The sequence below is a fragment of the Varanus komodoensis genome, unplaced genomic scaffold (genome assembly GCF_004798865.1).
Source record: "Varanus komodoensis strain SLA01 unplaced genomic scaffold, ASM479886v1 scaffold34_1, whole genome shotgun sequence".
In the NCBI taxonomy this organism is placed as follows: Eukaryota; Metazoa; Chordata; class Lepidosauria; order Squamata; family Varanidae; genus Varanus; species Varanus komodoensis.
In genome coordinates, this window is record NW_025335854.1 from 200,502 (window position 1) to 215,954 (window position 15,453).

The following is a 15,453-nucleotide window of genomic DNA, read 5'->3' on the forward strand; positions in this document are numbered from 1 at the left end:
GACAAATCTTGACAATAAACGGAAATCTTAATCAATGATTGGTGTTTGATGACACACAGAAAGAGACTGTAAACTCAAATTATTACTCCCTCTTTTTTGTAACAGTAAAATGAGTTCATCAAATTATAATGGCAGCAAATGAAAAATTTAGTTAATTAGGGGAAAGTGAGGATTGTAGATGTTAAATAACAAATGTCAGAGGTTCCTTTTATAACTCTGTTGATGGGTAATATTATATGAATTTGTATGCCAATTGATTGGCGACTTGCACGGGAAAGAGAAAAAGGAAAGAAAGAAAAAAAACAACAACCTTAACCGGAATCCAATTCGTTCTCATCACACTGTTTTTCAGGAATGGTGATTCTTCTACTTCTTTTCCTGCATCTTATCTTGTAATAATTAAAGAAAAAGGAAGTGACAAGAACTAGTGTAGGAATGTGTCAAGACTTCATCTCTTTTAGTACAGATTGTGCTTAAGCCTTGTACAGATAACATCAAGCAGCTAGCTTGTGTGAAATAAGGGACATTTGATTTTGAACAAATGTGGCTCTTTTTCTGTTGTTACGCAGTGGATTGCTTGCAAATGTCTTAAGGTCCTGGTATGCTTCAGTCCCATAGAACATTATACTTCTGCACTTTCTCTGCTGAACAACTCTCTGCCAGGGCTGTGCTGTACACCAAAAGCAAACAAATAGTCAAAGCTAACCATCAAGAAAGAAAGAATTGTGCTATGTGTATAGATGATATGAATTAAGCAAAGTTGTATATTTTTGTGTGCATAATGATGGCCATGTGGGTAGCCAAAGAGCTAGGCTTGACCACTGAAGCATAATTTCTTGACCAATGGAAATATGCCATAGCATTTCCTTTGACAGGTGGCTTAACATTTCTTTATTTTCAGGATTTATATCCAGTTTTTCCAACCAATGCTGAAAATAGCTTACAATCATTCTATACAGATAAAGGCACAAAACCTTAACAATAAATAGAAATCTTAATAAGGGTTAATGAATTGGCACTTAATGAAAATATAGAAAGGGATTATAGAGAACAATACTTAATGATGGTCTTGAGTCTTCCTGCAGATATGATTAGTTCTGCCTTTGTTTTGAGTCCTGCTTATTTCTTGTGTGCGTGCTTAATGTTTAAATTGCATTTGCATTTTAATTTTGCTTTTGTTTTTCTGATGCCTAGCTTTTTCTGTTAGAAGCGTAGAATATGCATATTATATTAGTTGCAACACTAAATAGTCCAAGACACCAATCCACAAAAGAATGCTGAATTAGAACAGACTTTTCTTCCTGTTTTAAAAGCAAACAGTGAAGGGCAGTGTAATGTACATTTTGGATGCCACTTTGAGAAGGCCCTGTTTTTTTCTGACTCAATAGATTGGGGGGCTCAATAGATTGGGGGAAGGGAGAATGATGGTGTGCTAAAGTGGACTGTGTTCACTGTTTGCTTGTTTTGCATTTATAGTATATTCATATTCCTGACTATATCATTACAGGTTCACTAGCACTGCATACCGCTATGGATTCTTATTGCTATTTTTCACATGCCCATTCTTTAATACATCACCATGTTGATCTTTATGTATCCAAGTGCTATAGATACACATATTCAGGTAACCAATGCCACAATAAGAATAAAGGTAAAGGTAAAGGTTTCCCCTTGACATTAAGTCCAGTCATGCCTGATTCTAGGGGGTGGTGCTCATCTCCATTTCCTAGAGTCTTGCTAATTCCCACCCTTGTTAAAGGCTGCATTAATCTAAAATATGATGTTTTGCAGAGATTCTGAGTCAGGCTTCAGGTTTCAAGGCTGTCAATATAGCTTGGCCAATGGAAGATTTCTGCAGTCACAGCCTACAAACGATTCCAGTCTTTGTAATAGGTAGAGTAGGAAGCTGCCTTTCATGGCTGCCAAGAAATATGGGAATCCAGCCATGGATCCAGATGAATCTTCCTACAGAAAGTCAAATATCTATGAGTCTGAATCATATCAATAGCCCATCAAGCCCAGTCCTGATGGCACCAATTATCTGGGTTCCCCACAAAGGTGTTCTTCATTGTGAACGTTAATATCTGATACTCTTTAACTGTTGTTCTGAGCATTTCATTTGTACCTAGGTGAAGGCAGAACATATAATCTACAAATAACTTACAGTTTTCCTTTCTAAATATAGCTTTAATGGTTTGTATATAATTCTTGAGAGAGAGATCAGTTAAGGACAGTGGTTTAATTTTTCAGCGTAACCCCAGGTTCTAAAGCTAGCATGCATATGCATGCATAAGTGCTTTTGGGTGTCAGGTGGGTGTATTATTTAATTAATTAATTGATAATAGGTATTTTATAATCACTCTTCAATTAAATTCCGAGGGTGGTTTACAAAGAGAATCAAACGATTAAAATGAAAATGCAAAAATATGCTGAGCCAAAAATAACAAAAGCATGAAAGTATTGTCCAGCTTGGAGCAGGATGTAAAATATATCTAGGCAGCTCAAGAAAGGTAGAAAAAAGATCTCTTTGACTGCTGACAAGAGGACAAAGTGGGAAATGCCAGGCAGTCCTCTCTGGGAGCCAGAAGTAGACTGGGAGTCAGTCGAGTTAATACAACACAAGTGTTATCTGATCATTAGGTCTAGACCCAGGTAGTAATTTAGTAGCCACTTTCTTCAGTGAAGATGCGAAAATATCAATACTTACATGACAGTAAACACCTTTAAACACAGAGGGAGTTACTTCTGAGTAAATCTGCCTAGAGTTGCATTGCATCCACACTTTCTGAACAGTCTTTGGTGTTAGCACCACATACAGCACGTTGTAGTTGTCTAACCTGGATTACCTGGATAGTCAAGGCTATAGTTTTCCCAGTTGCAATGTATGGCTGTGAAAGTTGGTCTATAAGGAAGACTGAGCACCGAAGAATTGAGGCCTTTGAATTGTGGTGCTGGAAGAGACTCCTGCAAGTCCCTTGGACTGCAAGGCGATCAAACCAGTCAGTCTTAGAGGAGATCAATCCTGACTGCTCTTTAGAAGGCCAGATACTGAAGATGAAACTCAAATACTTTGGCCACCTAGTGAGAAGGAAGGACTCACTGGAGAAGACCCTGATGCTGGCAAAGAAGAAGGGGACAGCAGAGAATGAGGTGGCTAGATGGAGTCACTGAAGCAGTCGGTGTGAGCTTGGATGGACTCCAGGAGATGGGGGGCGGGCAGGAAGGCCTGGAGGAATTTGTCCATGGGGTCGCAATGGGTTGGACATGAGTTCACAACTAACAACAAACCTGGATTACCAGAGCATGGAGACCAGGCTATACCTGTCCAGGGGCAGCTGTAGTCAGAATACCAACTGAAGATGATGAAAGTCACCAAAAAGCAACCTGCCCTTCCAGTAATAAAGATATGGAACCAAAAAGCAGTGTTGTGCTGCCAGACTCATCCTTTAGAGGGTGTATAACCCTGTCAAGCACAGGATGTACTCCACTTTCTCAGGAAGACTAGCCACCATTCCATAGCAGCTTTCCTGGATTAAGAATGAGTTTAATGGCCCTTATCCAGTAGATTATACACACTTCACTTGAATCTGATGCATGAGAAATAGGGTTGGGTGCCACTGATGATACCTTTCTGCAGATCTCAGATGAGTTCACACAGCAGTTTCAAGGAGCTGTCAGATAATGAGGAGGAAAAAAATAGAACTGGGGGGCAGGATGCATATAGCATATAATCCAAGGATGGAGCCATAATGTCCCCAGAAGTGCCTTCTGAAATCAGCCACCCGTAGGAATGGGGATACTTTACTATTGTGTTTGCATGTCCTGCCATGAGCAGCAGTCAATCCAAAAAGGCACCATGGCTGATAATTATACCAAAGTATCTGGGAGAAGCCAAAAGGTTCCCTTTTCCCCATCTTTCTGCTGGCATCAGGGAGATCAAAGTAGCCTCAGTGTGAAAACCAGGCCTGATGGAAATTGATCTAGAAGCTCAGTCTCCTCCAAGAGTTCCTGAAATTGTGAAGCAACTGCTTGGGTTGTATGCACATTGCCCATGTAGGAAATATTACCACCTGCTCATTATTAAAGTCCCTTGGGTGCAAGAATAGTTGTCTTCAGGTATAGTTGGGAACCTTTGCATAGCAGGTGGGATGGTCCCCTCTCTCAAGCAGGCATTTTCATTTCATGGATCCAGCACTGTATCCCTCCCTTTTCAGTGTAAGGAGCCAGTGTGGTTGTGGGCTCTATACACATGAAGTAAGCTGCTTTTGACAACACCCTTAGGCCTCAAGAATTGACATTTATCAAACCAGGACCAGGTGGAGCTCTGGATATCGCTACAGACTGAATTCATTCCATTGTTGCATCCAGGTCATAGCACGTCTATGGGATTTTTATCCTCAAGATACTTCTCAAGCTTGTTGTAGGACTCTGTCTACCTGGAAAGGCTTTCCTGTTTGGCACGGTGGGGATATCTCCCCAGCCCTTTACTAATATCACAGCCACTGAGCTCTGACTAGTGATGGTTCAGACTCTGTCTGAGTCTCCTGCCACTTGAGCTCTAGGTGTTTTCCTGCTTTTGTAACTGATCTCAGATTCCCAAGGGCTTTCTGGAAACCTGTAGACTCCATAAGCTATCTGAGATAGACCACCTGTATTGGTCCTTCACCCCTGAAGAGGAAAATACTGCTGTGGGTATAAACGAATAGCTTCTGTGAGTATACTGGAAGTGATCCATCTTTGAACAGGGAGCTATAGAACATTGGACTCCAATTCTTATAATCTCCTGGCTGAGGATAATGGGAGCTGGAATTGAACACATTTGTAGGGTCAACATGTTGAGGAAGGCTGGTTGCTGGGGAGACGTTGCCACAGAAGTTTCAGTGCTAACTGCAAAGCCTACAACTATTTTTTTTTTAATTTGCAGACCCATTTCAGAATCAAATGGGATAAGCATTCACCAGCATTAGTTTCTACTGTTTTGAGCCTGCTTTCAGGGATTTTGAGCCTGCTTTCAGGGATTTCAGACCTATGTCTGTGGAGGACATCTGAATGCTTTCTGTAAGCATAACTGAATGCCATCGAAACACCTTGAATTCAAATGCAGTTTTTAAAAAATAGGGTTGTGACTCAGCTTTTCACATGAACTCTTGAAAGCCTGGAAACGGTTTCTGTACTTGCTCTTTTGATTGACTGATGCATTGATTTCATCCCTACATTCAGAGAAGGCAGCTTAGGGCAATGCATGCCAGTTTACCAGGCCACCTCTCATCCAAATACCTGACACTGACCCAGCTCCAGAACAACTTAACTTCTGCCTTCAGATCATGCACTGTTGTTGGAAATGCTTGCTTACATAGCCTGTGGTAATAGCTTGTGTTTCTAACTGGGAAAGTGTGCATTAATACATTTATCTTTGCCTTCTTACAATAACAGCCCAGACTTTCTAGTCTCTTGGGTTTTATTTTTCTTGTGGCAGATGTTCCTTGACTGAGGGTTATATAAACCATTGATTTAGACTAAATCAATATCCCATTGATTGAAGCAGTTAATTTTTTATTCCTGCTCTATTAGCAAAAGTCTCAGTAGCCCTGATACAGTATGGGTAGCCTCTGGCTTTTAGACTCCATCCTAATCCTTATGTCAGACCAAGAACTGGATTTTCATGAGGCTTCATTTGAAAATGCTTCAGTGTGTATGTAGCTGCCTTCTCATGAACAGAAAGCGTGAAAGTCAATTCTGTCCGTGGTTTTATGAGCAAGGCTTAGAGAACCTAAGAGGGAACTTCATAGAGACTAGGAGAGCCACCTAGAATGTTGCCTGTTCAGTAGCCCTTTGTTGAGGGGGGAATTCAACATGTAAACAATCCACACGTCCCAAGCAATAAAACTAAAGTCCTTTATTGCTACTTATCTACAAGATTTACAACTCTACAGATAAGCTCTACTGTTGATGTCTTTACAATGCAGATGCTAATCCTTTAGTGACACCTGTCCCCCAGCTGAGCCCATGTGGGACTAGCTCTCCTGGCCCCGCCTTGCTTCTCTCTGGTGTAACAGGGCCTGTTTTTGTTCCCACCTCCTCAGAGTTCTGCGATTGGATGCTAGGGAAAGGTCTACCACGCCCCCTGCATTCTCTGTGTCATCCTCAGGAAGTTCAGCATCAGTAGGGAGAGGGGCAGTCTGCTCTAACTCTTTCTGAGCAGAACTCGTAGTGCCTTTTCCCTCGGGGCTCTCTTGCTTTGCTGCGGGCTCGGGTGTTTGTTCAATGGGCTTGGAGTCAGGGGGAGGTACATCTATCTGCTCAGCCACCCCCAAGCTAGGTTGTGGGGTTGGCATTTGGGTACAGGGTCCCAAGCACAAGACCTCCTCGTGAGGGGCTGCCTCTGTCGGGGCTTCAGGCACAACACCCTTGGAGATGACTTTTGGCAAAAAAGAATAAAGGTGATCTGCATAGGGCCCTGTGCTTGGCCAAGCATATGGCTGCTATAATTGTCCAGACCCTTGCCTTCCGGCTTTAGCTAGTTGATAGAATAGTATCTCTGGCTACGACATGCATCTCTGTTAGCTATAGAAAGAATAGAGGACAGGTCAGGATACAGCCCTTTTTCCCCATGCTTGACCTTGGCCAGAAAGTGAAGCAAGCCAAGCAGAGATCACATCCACCAACCCTCTGGAACGCTAGCACTTCTTTGCACAAAGTACACAAACTACAGAATTTGTTGCACAAAATATGTAAAGCCCACAAGGCACGTGTGTGGAAGCAGAACTTTGCTTGCACGGTGGACTAGCAGGCAGCATGTCTGGAAGTCAGTGCCCATGTGAGCACTTGGTGCAAAGTGGATTTAGGATAAATAGAATGTGGGCCAGAATCTAGGGGCAGAGCCAAGAAAATCTGACAGATTTTCACCCCCAAACTGGATTGCTTACACACTGGCAACCTCTGATCCCAAGCTTAGATTTGGATATTGGGACCAGTGCCCCAAAGCTAGCTTTTTTAGACTGTGTGCTTTCATGGCTCATCTAGTGACTCAGGTCAGGTCAGAAGCAGAATCTGTGGTTTGAATTGAAACTCCCAGCTTAAACTCTTTCTTCTTGGTTTCTTCTGTATCAGCTGCCATGCAAAAGGTACTGAGGACTAGTGTGCTTGGTATGGCCTCATTTTGAGGATTTCCTGAGATCAACCTTCTTGGATTGATCCAAGAAGGATCCAATTGATCCTTCAAAGGAGCCATTCCTTTTGCTATAGAATTTGGATGTGCTGTGACCTGTGGATGAAATAATCCAATCCAGAGAGGAAACAGAAGTGTATCAATGGCTTGCCAGAAGGAGCCACTGAAAATGACCTTCCCATGGTGCCTGTATCAAAGATAGACTATATTATCTTTCCAAAGAAACAACCTGTGTTGCTCACCATCTCAGTGAAATTGCTTATTTGGAAAGATAACCCAGTAAAATTCAAAAGTTCACAAACATTCCTCTTTCAAAACTGATTCCAGGGATTGTAATTCAGAGTGTTGATTCTCTGAGCTTCACACATTTACTTACTTATTTATTTCATTTATACCCTGTCCTATCACTTCAAAGTGCTCAGGACAGCTTACAGGATATAAAAAGTACAATAAATGTAAAACTACTATATAAAACATTAATTATTAAAACAATATAAAACACATCACTATAGAAAATGCGACTGTGAAAAAGGGGGAAAAATAAAATAAAACAAAACCCTAAACCATCTACAAACATTAATCGTTAAACTAATGATCAAATAAAAAGGTCTTTTTAAAGTTCTTGGTTTGCATGACCTGCTTTGCTGCAGCTGTATTTTGTTGCTAACAGCAAGTTTATTTGCAGCGATGGGGGGTTTATGTATGTCTTTGGGAGCAGGGGGGTCAGAGCCCACTTTCCTACTTTTTAGCCAGAGGTGCTATGAGTGACGTGTGCATGTGTGCGCACTAAAGCAAATCTTACCCAACCTGCAGAACACAGAACTCCTACAATTCAATTTTCATGGAAGTCTTCAGAGTATTCCGGGAGGCACCTTAAGCAATTTTCCCCAGGGAAACGGAAGCCTTCTCTTAATTAGGCTTGGTAAGTAACCCCAAATCTCTAGGTAACAGACTTGCAGACATCTTCTCTTTTTCAAGCCCTCCAAAGTTTTGATTTGCTTTCTTAGGCTGCAGTCTTCAATACAGTTATTAAGACAACTCTTGCTGAGCTCAGTGAGATTTACAGTTGTGTAAGCTTGCATAGAATTAGGCTATAGCAATACTTATAGTTTTCCAGGCTAATTTGAAAGCTAATTTGATAGGGGAAGGTTTATTCCACTAGCGGTGGTTAGGTTTCCTCGAGGTTAAGAGAGGCAGCCAAAAGGAAAGGGAAGAAGCTAAAATAAGTGGTTCTACTTTCAGGTGTTTGAAGCAGGATGCTCAAGGAGCTGAAAACAACATCCTTTAAATGTTGTTGTTGTTGTTGTTATGCACTGTTAGGGCACCTTTGATTTATGGTGACTCTACTCGGCTTCTGTAAATTCAGGACTGTGACTTTTTTGATGGAGTCAATCCATCCATCTCTGGGCTTCCTTTTCTTCTTCTGCCCAGCATGGTTGTCATCTCCAGGAAGTCTTGCTTCTCACAATGTTACCAAAGTATGACAGCCTTAGTTTTGTCATTTTGCTCCCAGGGAAAGCGCTGACTTGATTCTTTGGTTCATTCCAGCTGACATTTTCTCTACAACCCCTTAACAGACCACAGTTGGTATCCTGGGCACAATGTCAGTCAGACACATCACAATATGCCATGTTGGCCTGGCATTAAGTAGACACTGGATTTTAACACAAATCAGCTGAGAGGATTGATCTGAAATTTGGCACGATCAAAGAACTTGGTCTGGGGGTGGTGTGTGCTGACTCTGAGATAGGTGGTAAGGAGTTAGGCCTACCTACTCCTCTTCCATCTCCCTGGTGACCAGTCACACTGATCACCATTCCACCCGCTTCTTTCTTGGCCAGCACAAACTTGTCACATGTTTAACAGATCTTAGAAACTCTCATGAGCCAAATACTTTTAAGTGGGATTGAGGAACTACACACGCTTTCTAGTACTCCTAGAGCCCTGTTCAGGCAAGCACATGCTCGATTGCAGGGCTAAACTGGACGGAGGTGTGTGGGCATGTACACATTCTCCACCCCCAGTGTCCCCATGTGCCCGGCTGCTGTGAACACGTTTCTGCATTGAGTGTACATGTCTGAAGGTAGGTTTGTAAGTGTGTTCAGCTGAGTACTGAGCTCCTACAACTGAATACCCTGCCTTAGCAAAATTCACAGGCATTCTGCTCAGTGCTTGAAGGTCTTCAAGGAAACTGTGCACCCAAAATGAACAGGCCCCAATGGAAAAATAATCCAGGGATAAGGAGTAAAAGCCCCCTTCCCTTTCCACACATTAGCTTATCATCCAGAATCTCCGTGTTTCTCCCCTGGTGCTCATTCTAGAGTAAAACTGAAACAAACGAACAAGCAAAAATGGCTGCCCTTAAGGTAATGGCTGTTGTCCCTGATTCCTTACTATGTCTAGTATTTCTTCCTTTCTTTTTTGCATTGAGTTCTCATATTCAAATTCAAGTTTGCCCAATCAAAGTGTTTTATGGATAACCTTCTCCAAAGATAATCCAATTCAATTAAAGAAGCCCCTTTCAGTTTAAAATGTTTGGGATTTTCTATTATCACTCAAACTCCAAAGATATTGGAAAATTATAGCTTTGCCCTTAATAGAGATGTTATTTCTACGATATGAATGTTCTCCTATGCTGCGGCTTGCTCCAGCTTCACCACTACCTTGAATCTGGATGGCTGTTGGTGGCAGAATCACGGGTCTGGTCCCAGGTTTGTCTGTTCAGTGCAGTCATCCAGATTGTAAGTATCCATTTTGCCTAGATAATATCAGGGATGCTCCATTAAGGGCAGGGATGTTGCATCATTCTAGATGCTGTGGCCTACTTCTCCCATGATCCTTCACCATTGGTTATACTAGCTAGAACTGATGGGAATTGTAGGGCAGCATATCCAGAGGGCCATGTTCAACCTTCAGTAAGGACATTACCTCAGTATTTTGAACCTTGAGTAAATATGGAAAAGCCTTAATGCCATATGTTAAAGCAAAAGTGTTTTTGTGAATTGCATTCATGCTTAAGATGGATTCAGACTCATATGGAAAAATGGACAATATTAGGGATGTTAAATAAGCTATTATGAAACATGCTGAATGCACCATGGGAATGCGTTAACTGAACATATTACTAAACCTTACAGTGTCATTAGCGTTCAACAGTTGCTTTTGCCAGATGGTACTATTATCAAGAGTAGGAAGTATTTGTTGAATAATGCAAAGTGAATAAAGAATTAGAGAGTAGTATATTGGAGAAATTCTAACCCTTGTTAATGGGACTGGTCTATTAAAGGCAGGATCTGATACATCCCAGTAGAGCTTTACTTCTCTTGTGTGCTTTGTGCTACCACAAAAGAATGTCCAGATGTTGACTTCTGGCACTGCTCCAGACTCTGCCATTGGTGATTGAAAACCCCTTGTTACACATCTCACAGCTAGGATGAGGTGGACTCCTGCCTACTGAATCAAATAGCTTCTGCTTCACCAGCTTTTGCAGATGGCGCATTGGTTGCTCCACTTATTCTGCTCACATAGTCAGTGTCTACAAAGAGCCCAAGTTCACTCATCATAGCCATGTTCTGCCATGCCAAGTAAGAAATGCCCTCTGGCATGTCAGGGGATCTCTCTCTTTATCAGAATGCTGAGAATTGTTTCATGTGGGCTACTGACACATCATTTAGGAATAATTTCAGATTAAGCACTCTTGGCGGAACCACTGGTGGTGGCAGTCCCTGTGTTAAGTTGCAAAAAACAAACCAATAAGCAAAAACCCTAATGCGCTTTGAATATCCTCAGTGCCCCAAGAAAAAGCTTATCCCATGAGCAGTGACAGGAAGAGGAGGAGGAAAGGGAAATGAGGTAGTGCATGAAGCACGCTGAGATAGGTCTTTGTGGACATCTCCAGTGAGGGTGTCCACAAGCAGAATCCCATTTCTCTGCCCCATCCATACAAAGCAAAGGGGGACATTTCAAAGGGCAAGGGGTTCTAGGGCACTCCAGAGCTGAAAGGGTCCATTAGGGTCCCTTTAGTTTAGAGTATGAAGGGAGTAGGCATGGTTTGGATGGATGCGGCTAGAACTGATGGAGTGAGGCCATGGGGATGGATAGGATCTATTTGAGAGACAGAGCAAGGAGAGAGAGTGGGGTTGTGAACTGAAATGTGGGTGCATGAGAACAAGGGGAGTATATAGATGTCTGTGTATGAGAGCCATATTTACATGTATGCATAGCTTTTGTTTTATCTATGTGTGGTGCTGGCGATGTCCAACTCGACCAAGTGGCTCCCTGCGCCATACTCACAAGAAAATCCTGCTGCCGTGATGAAGAAGATCCCATTTCTCTGCTGTATATGAACCAAGTCTGTAGCTTAGCATTATCCCTTTTGGGGCAAAGACACATAATCCCATCATTTCTTCAATTACCTTAAATTTTCCTGTTGTCATCAAAATGGGTCTGTTGTACAAACCATGCTGAGAGACAGTGTCCATGTTCTTTCATTTTCATGAAGCTAGAACTGCCCTTTCAAAGTCCAACTTTATCCTCTGGTAATAGGCATAGTTCACTATCCGTGTAAGTATTAGTGATTTGCACTATCTGTAATTAGAAGTAGCAAGATTTGTATGAATACACTTTTCTGAGAAAATAATCAGAATGTTGTTCTTGCTGATGTTGTCCTTCCACCTAAAAAGAAAAACAAAAAGCCACTTTAATTATTCTTCTGCTTTTGCTTTCTGTGCTGCTGCTACTTCTTCTCCTGCTTCTTCATCAGAAATCACCATTTCCTCCCACAATACCCCAGAATGATGGTAGGTCCTAGGGCATTATAGAGGATACAAACTGGTGCCCAAGTTGCCATTTGCTTGTGCAATTATTCACTTTGGTGGTCACAACAAAACCTCTAAGAAATATTGAGTGACTATATTAATTTAGGTTGATTTTTAAAAATTGCTTATGAAATACCAAAATATTATTAAAAACAACAACAACAAGATAAGCTATGCTACAATCGGTGGTAATGATGAAGCCCATGTTCTAGAAGCAGTTGGGGTATTTCTTTTCCACTTGAAAATTTTGATGAAATTGTCTTTCTAATCTCTCTGTTCACAGACAGGGTGGATAATCTTGAGAGTCCATGTACATAGAGCACTAAGGATTCAGTCTTGCTTTTTCCAATCTGGTATAATCAGATTTCTGTTTATACTAGGTAATGTTATACCAGATGTTCCATGTAATATAGTTATATCTAGGAATATGAACTTTGCCTGATTCAGCAACCAGTGGCAATCCATGTGTCCTGATCCACAGAAGACTAGATAGATTCTAACTTCTGTTGACAACTTGTCATTGCAAAATTTTCAACCCCCAGCACTCCTGTATTGTTTCACAGATAAGAAAGGGAATGCTGTACTTTAGCAGAGAGTGTTGCATTCTGAATAATTTATACTGTATAGGAAATTGTGCATTCACCACCAACTTTCAATTATAGGATTTTTAAGTGGTCTGTGTGCAGCTTCCACTCCAAATGAATATAGATCGGTATTTTATTTGCTTCCACATGCTTTGTCTGCAAAAAAAAAAAAAAAAAACCATTGCAAAACATTCCAGATATTTGTCTGTCTTTAGTTGGTTGGCAAGTGACAGCCCTGGCACAAATTTTCTCACATCCTGAAGGGGAAGAATGCATGCTGCTACTTCCTTGCACTCCTTTCCTGCTGCTCACTCTGTGGGAGGTTGTTCAGCCAGAAGTTGCATTGTGGGAGCTAGGACAGGTCTCACAAGAGTCCCACATCCATTTCTTCTTGCCTTGCAAGCCTCTCTCTCAGTTCAGCAAACACCATGGCAGAAGTATGGCCAATGGGACCCTATAGAGCACCTGCTGGAGGTGGTGAAGCTGGGGCACAGCAGACCCACTTGGCTTGTTTCTTTGTTTTGTTTACTTGCAAAGTCGTGCCCGACCCATCACAACCCCATGGACAACATTCCTCCAGGCTCTTCTGTCATCCAACATCCCTCACCCAGTGCCCCAGTGACCCCGTCCAGCCACCTCATCCTCTGCCATCCCCTTCTCCTTTTGCCGTCCATCGTTCCCAGCATTGGGGTCTTCTCCAATGAATTGTTCTTTCTCGTTAGGCGGCCAAAGTATTTGAGTTTCATGTTCAGTATCTGGCCTTCTAAAGAGCAGTTGAGGTTGATTTTCTTCCACTTGGCTTAGATGGGAGAAATGGCCCAATTCATCACTCCCACAGCTCTGCCACCTAATGCAAGCTCCTCACCCTGTGTCATGGTTGAGCCAGACCTGATTGGAGGATTTGTATTTCCCATTTTGACCAGAATCCCTAAAATGGCTCCCAATAGATGCAAAAAGTAGAAGAATCATTAATCACTCTATGCCTTTAATGAAAAGAACAGAGCTGATCTAGAATTATTATTATTTATTATTTATTTATTTAAAACATTTCTATGCCGCCCCCATCGCAACAAAGCCTCGGGGCGGCTCACAAATTAGGTATCTGCTGGTGTCCTTTCCTGAGTTCTCACATTCCCAGCTGTGTCCTCCCTCAAAGGACAGTTGGTGTTGTGTGGCCCTGTGATGTGGGTGGGTCTGCCCAGGCCAGGAAAGAAACCTAGACATAGCATCATCTTCATTCTGTACATTCCTGGTTTTCTCACACATGTCTCTCCTGGTTCCTTCATGAACCTTAGAGCACCGTGTGGCGGGGTAATGGGTAAAAGAGTAGAATCCAGAAAACCAGGAAGACCATCTCCTAAAGGCTTCATCTGCCTTGCTTCCTGTTCCCTGGTTTGACTGAGAAGGTCCTGAGGTGAGGCAGAAGATACTTTAGCTGTGGCTGTATTGATTAATATTTGAGCAGTCTCATTTCTTTTTCCTTAAAAGGCCAAGGAAATGGCTTTTCAGCCAGAAATATGGACTTGTAACTTCCAAATAAACTGTATTTTGCTTGTTTGCTTGCTTCTTTCAATTCTTCTTTTGTTATAACAGGCCTCAGAATACGCTTGTTCAATTTTTCACTCAAGCTACTCAGTTGTTTGTTGTATATAGTCCGAGTGCTTCTGGATGATCCTTCGCAACAACATGGATGGTAATGTTTGCATCTTTTTCTTTGTCTCTCTGACTGTTTTACTGTCAAACTTATGCATAACATTTGACATACAGAACTTTAATTTCAGATTTCATAGGGTGGGTGGGGAAAATTCTGAGCAACATTGAATGACCAGCTTGAAGCTATGGCTCTGTTTTGGAGGGAACGTTATTGGGAGAACATTGATTGCAGATACTGATTTATTTCTCATAATAATTCTTGTGGTGCTCCCAGTGTTGGTAAAAGTTAACTTTTTTAATGAAAGGTATTTTTTCCATATCCTCCCCGCCACCCACACACACACATGCACTGTCCCTGCCGCCACCCCAGCTGCACCTGAAATCCTAGCAGCTCTTCAGGAAGAAGAGACACCTATAGAGAGAAATGGATTTCCAACAGCCCACCAAACACCTGTCTGGTGACCCATGGGGAGCCTGATATGCTGAATGTGTAGTCTCAACATGCTTTCTTTCCCAGAAGACTGCTGGATTTTGGTAGTGTGACTATGTCCTGTAGCAGTGGCAGGAGGGACGGGTGCAATCCCCACAGGATTCTGAGATGGGCCACGTGGTTCCCAAACATGCCAGAATTGCCCACCTGGAGAATTTATCACATGCAGTCAAATATCATACACAAGAGTCAAGAAGTCTGCTGTACCGGGCATATTTCATTCTGTATTTCCAACTTTGGCTTAATAAAATTAGTTGTTTGGCTGAGCAGTATGGCATGGCTCTGGAACAGGACAAAAAGTCGATCTGCTGGTTAACCTCTGCGTGATTTGCGGTAGATCAGCAGGAATTTCTGACTCCCAGCATTTATGTATGTATGTATGTATGTATGTATGTATGTATGTATGTATTTATGTATGAATGAAGCTTCTATGCCGCCCCATTCGCCGAAGCCTCGGGGCAGCTCAAAACATTTAAGAATATCAAGTACTAAATTATGCTTCCCATTAAGTTGTACTGCCGAAGTATTTTTTGAACCTTGTGGGAGGGGGAAGGTTGCTAGTTTTACTCAATTTTGTTTAAAGAAGTCAGCAAACAATATTTGTTTAATTGTATAAACATCTTTTGCAGTGCAGTCCTACGGCCCTTAGGTAGTGTCTTGGGGGACATAGAATTTTTCAGCTCAGAGGCTGGAATTGGAACTCTGCACCCAGAGCACTCTTTGCTCTCTTTACAGTTTGTA

General features: G+C 42.0%; 1 protein-coding gene across 3 annotated transcripts in view; it reads left to right on the forward strand.

Moving 5' to 3' along the window:
• KCNT2 (potassium sodium-activated channel subfamily T member 2) overlaps positions 1 to 15,453 on the forward strand; it is a 231,858-nt gene that overhangs the window by 82,191 nt on the left and 134,214 nt on the right. For all 3 annotated transcript variants that reach the window (XM_044439322.1, XM_044439323.1, XM_044439324.1), the window contains exon 3: positions 14,163 to 14,262. In XM_044439322.1, the coding sequence (XP_044295257.1) occupies positions 14,163 to 14,262 (100 nt within the window). The remainder of the gene's footprint in view (positions 1 to 14,162; positions 14,263 to 15,453) is intronic.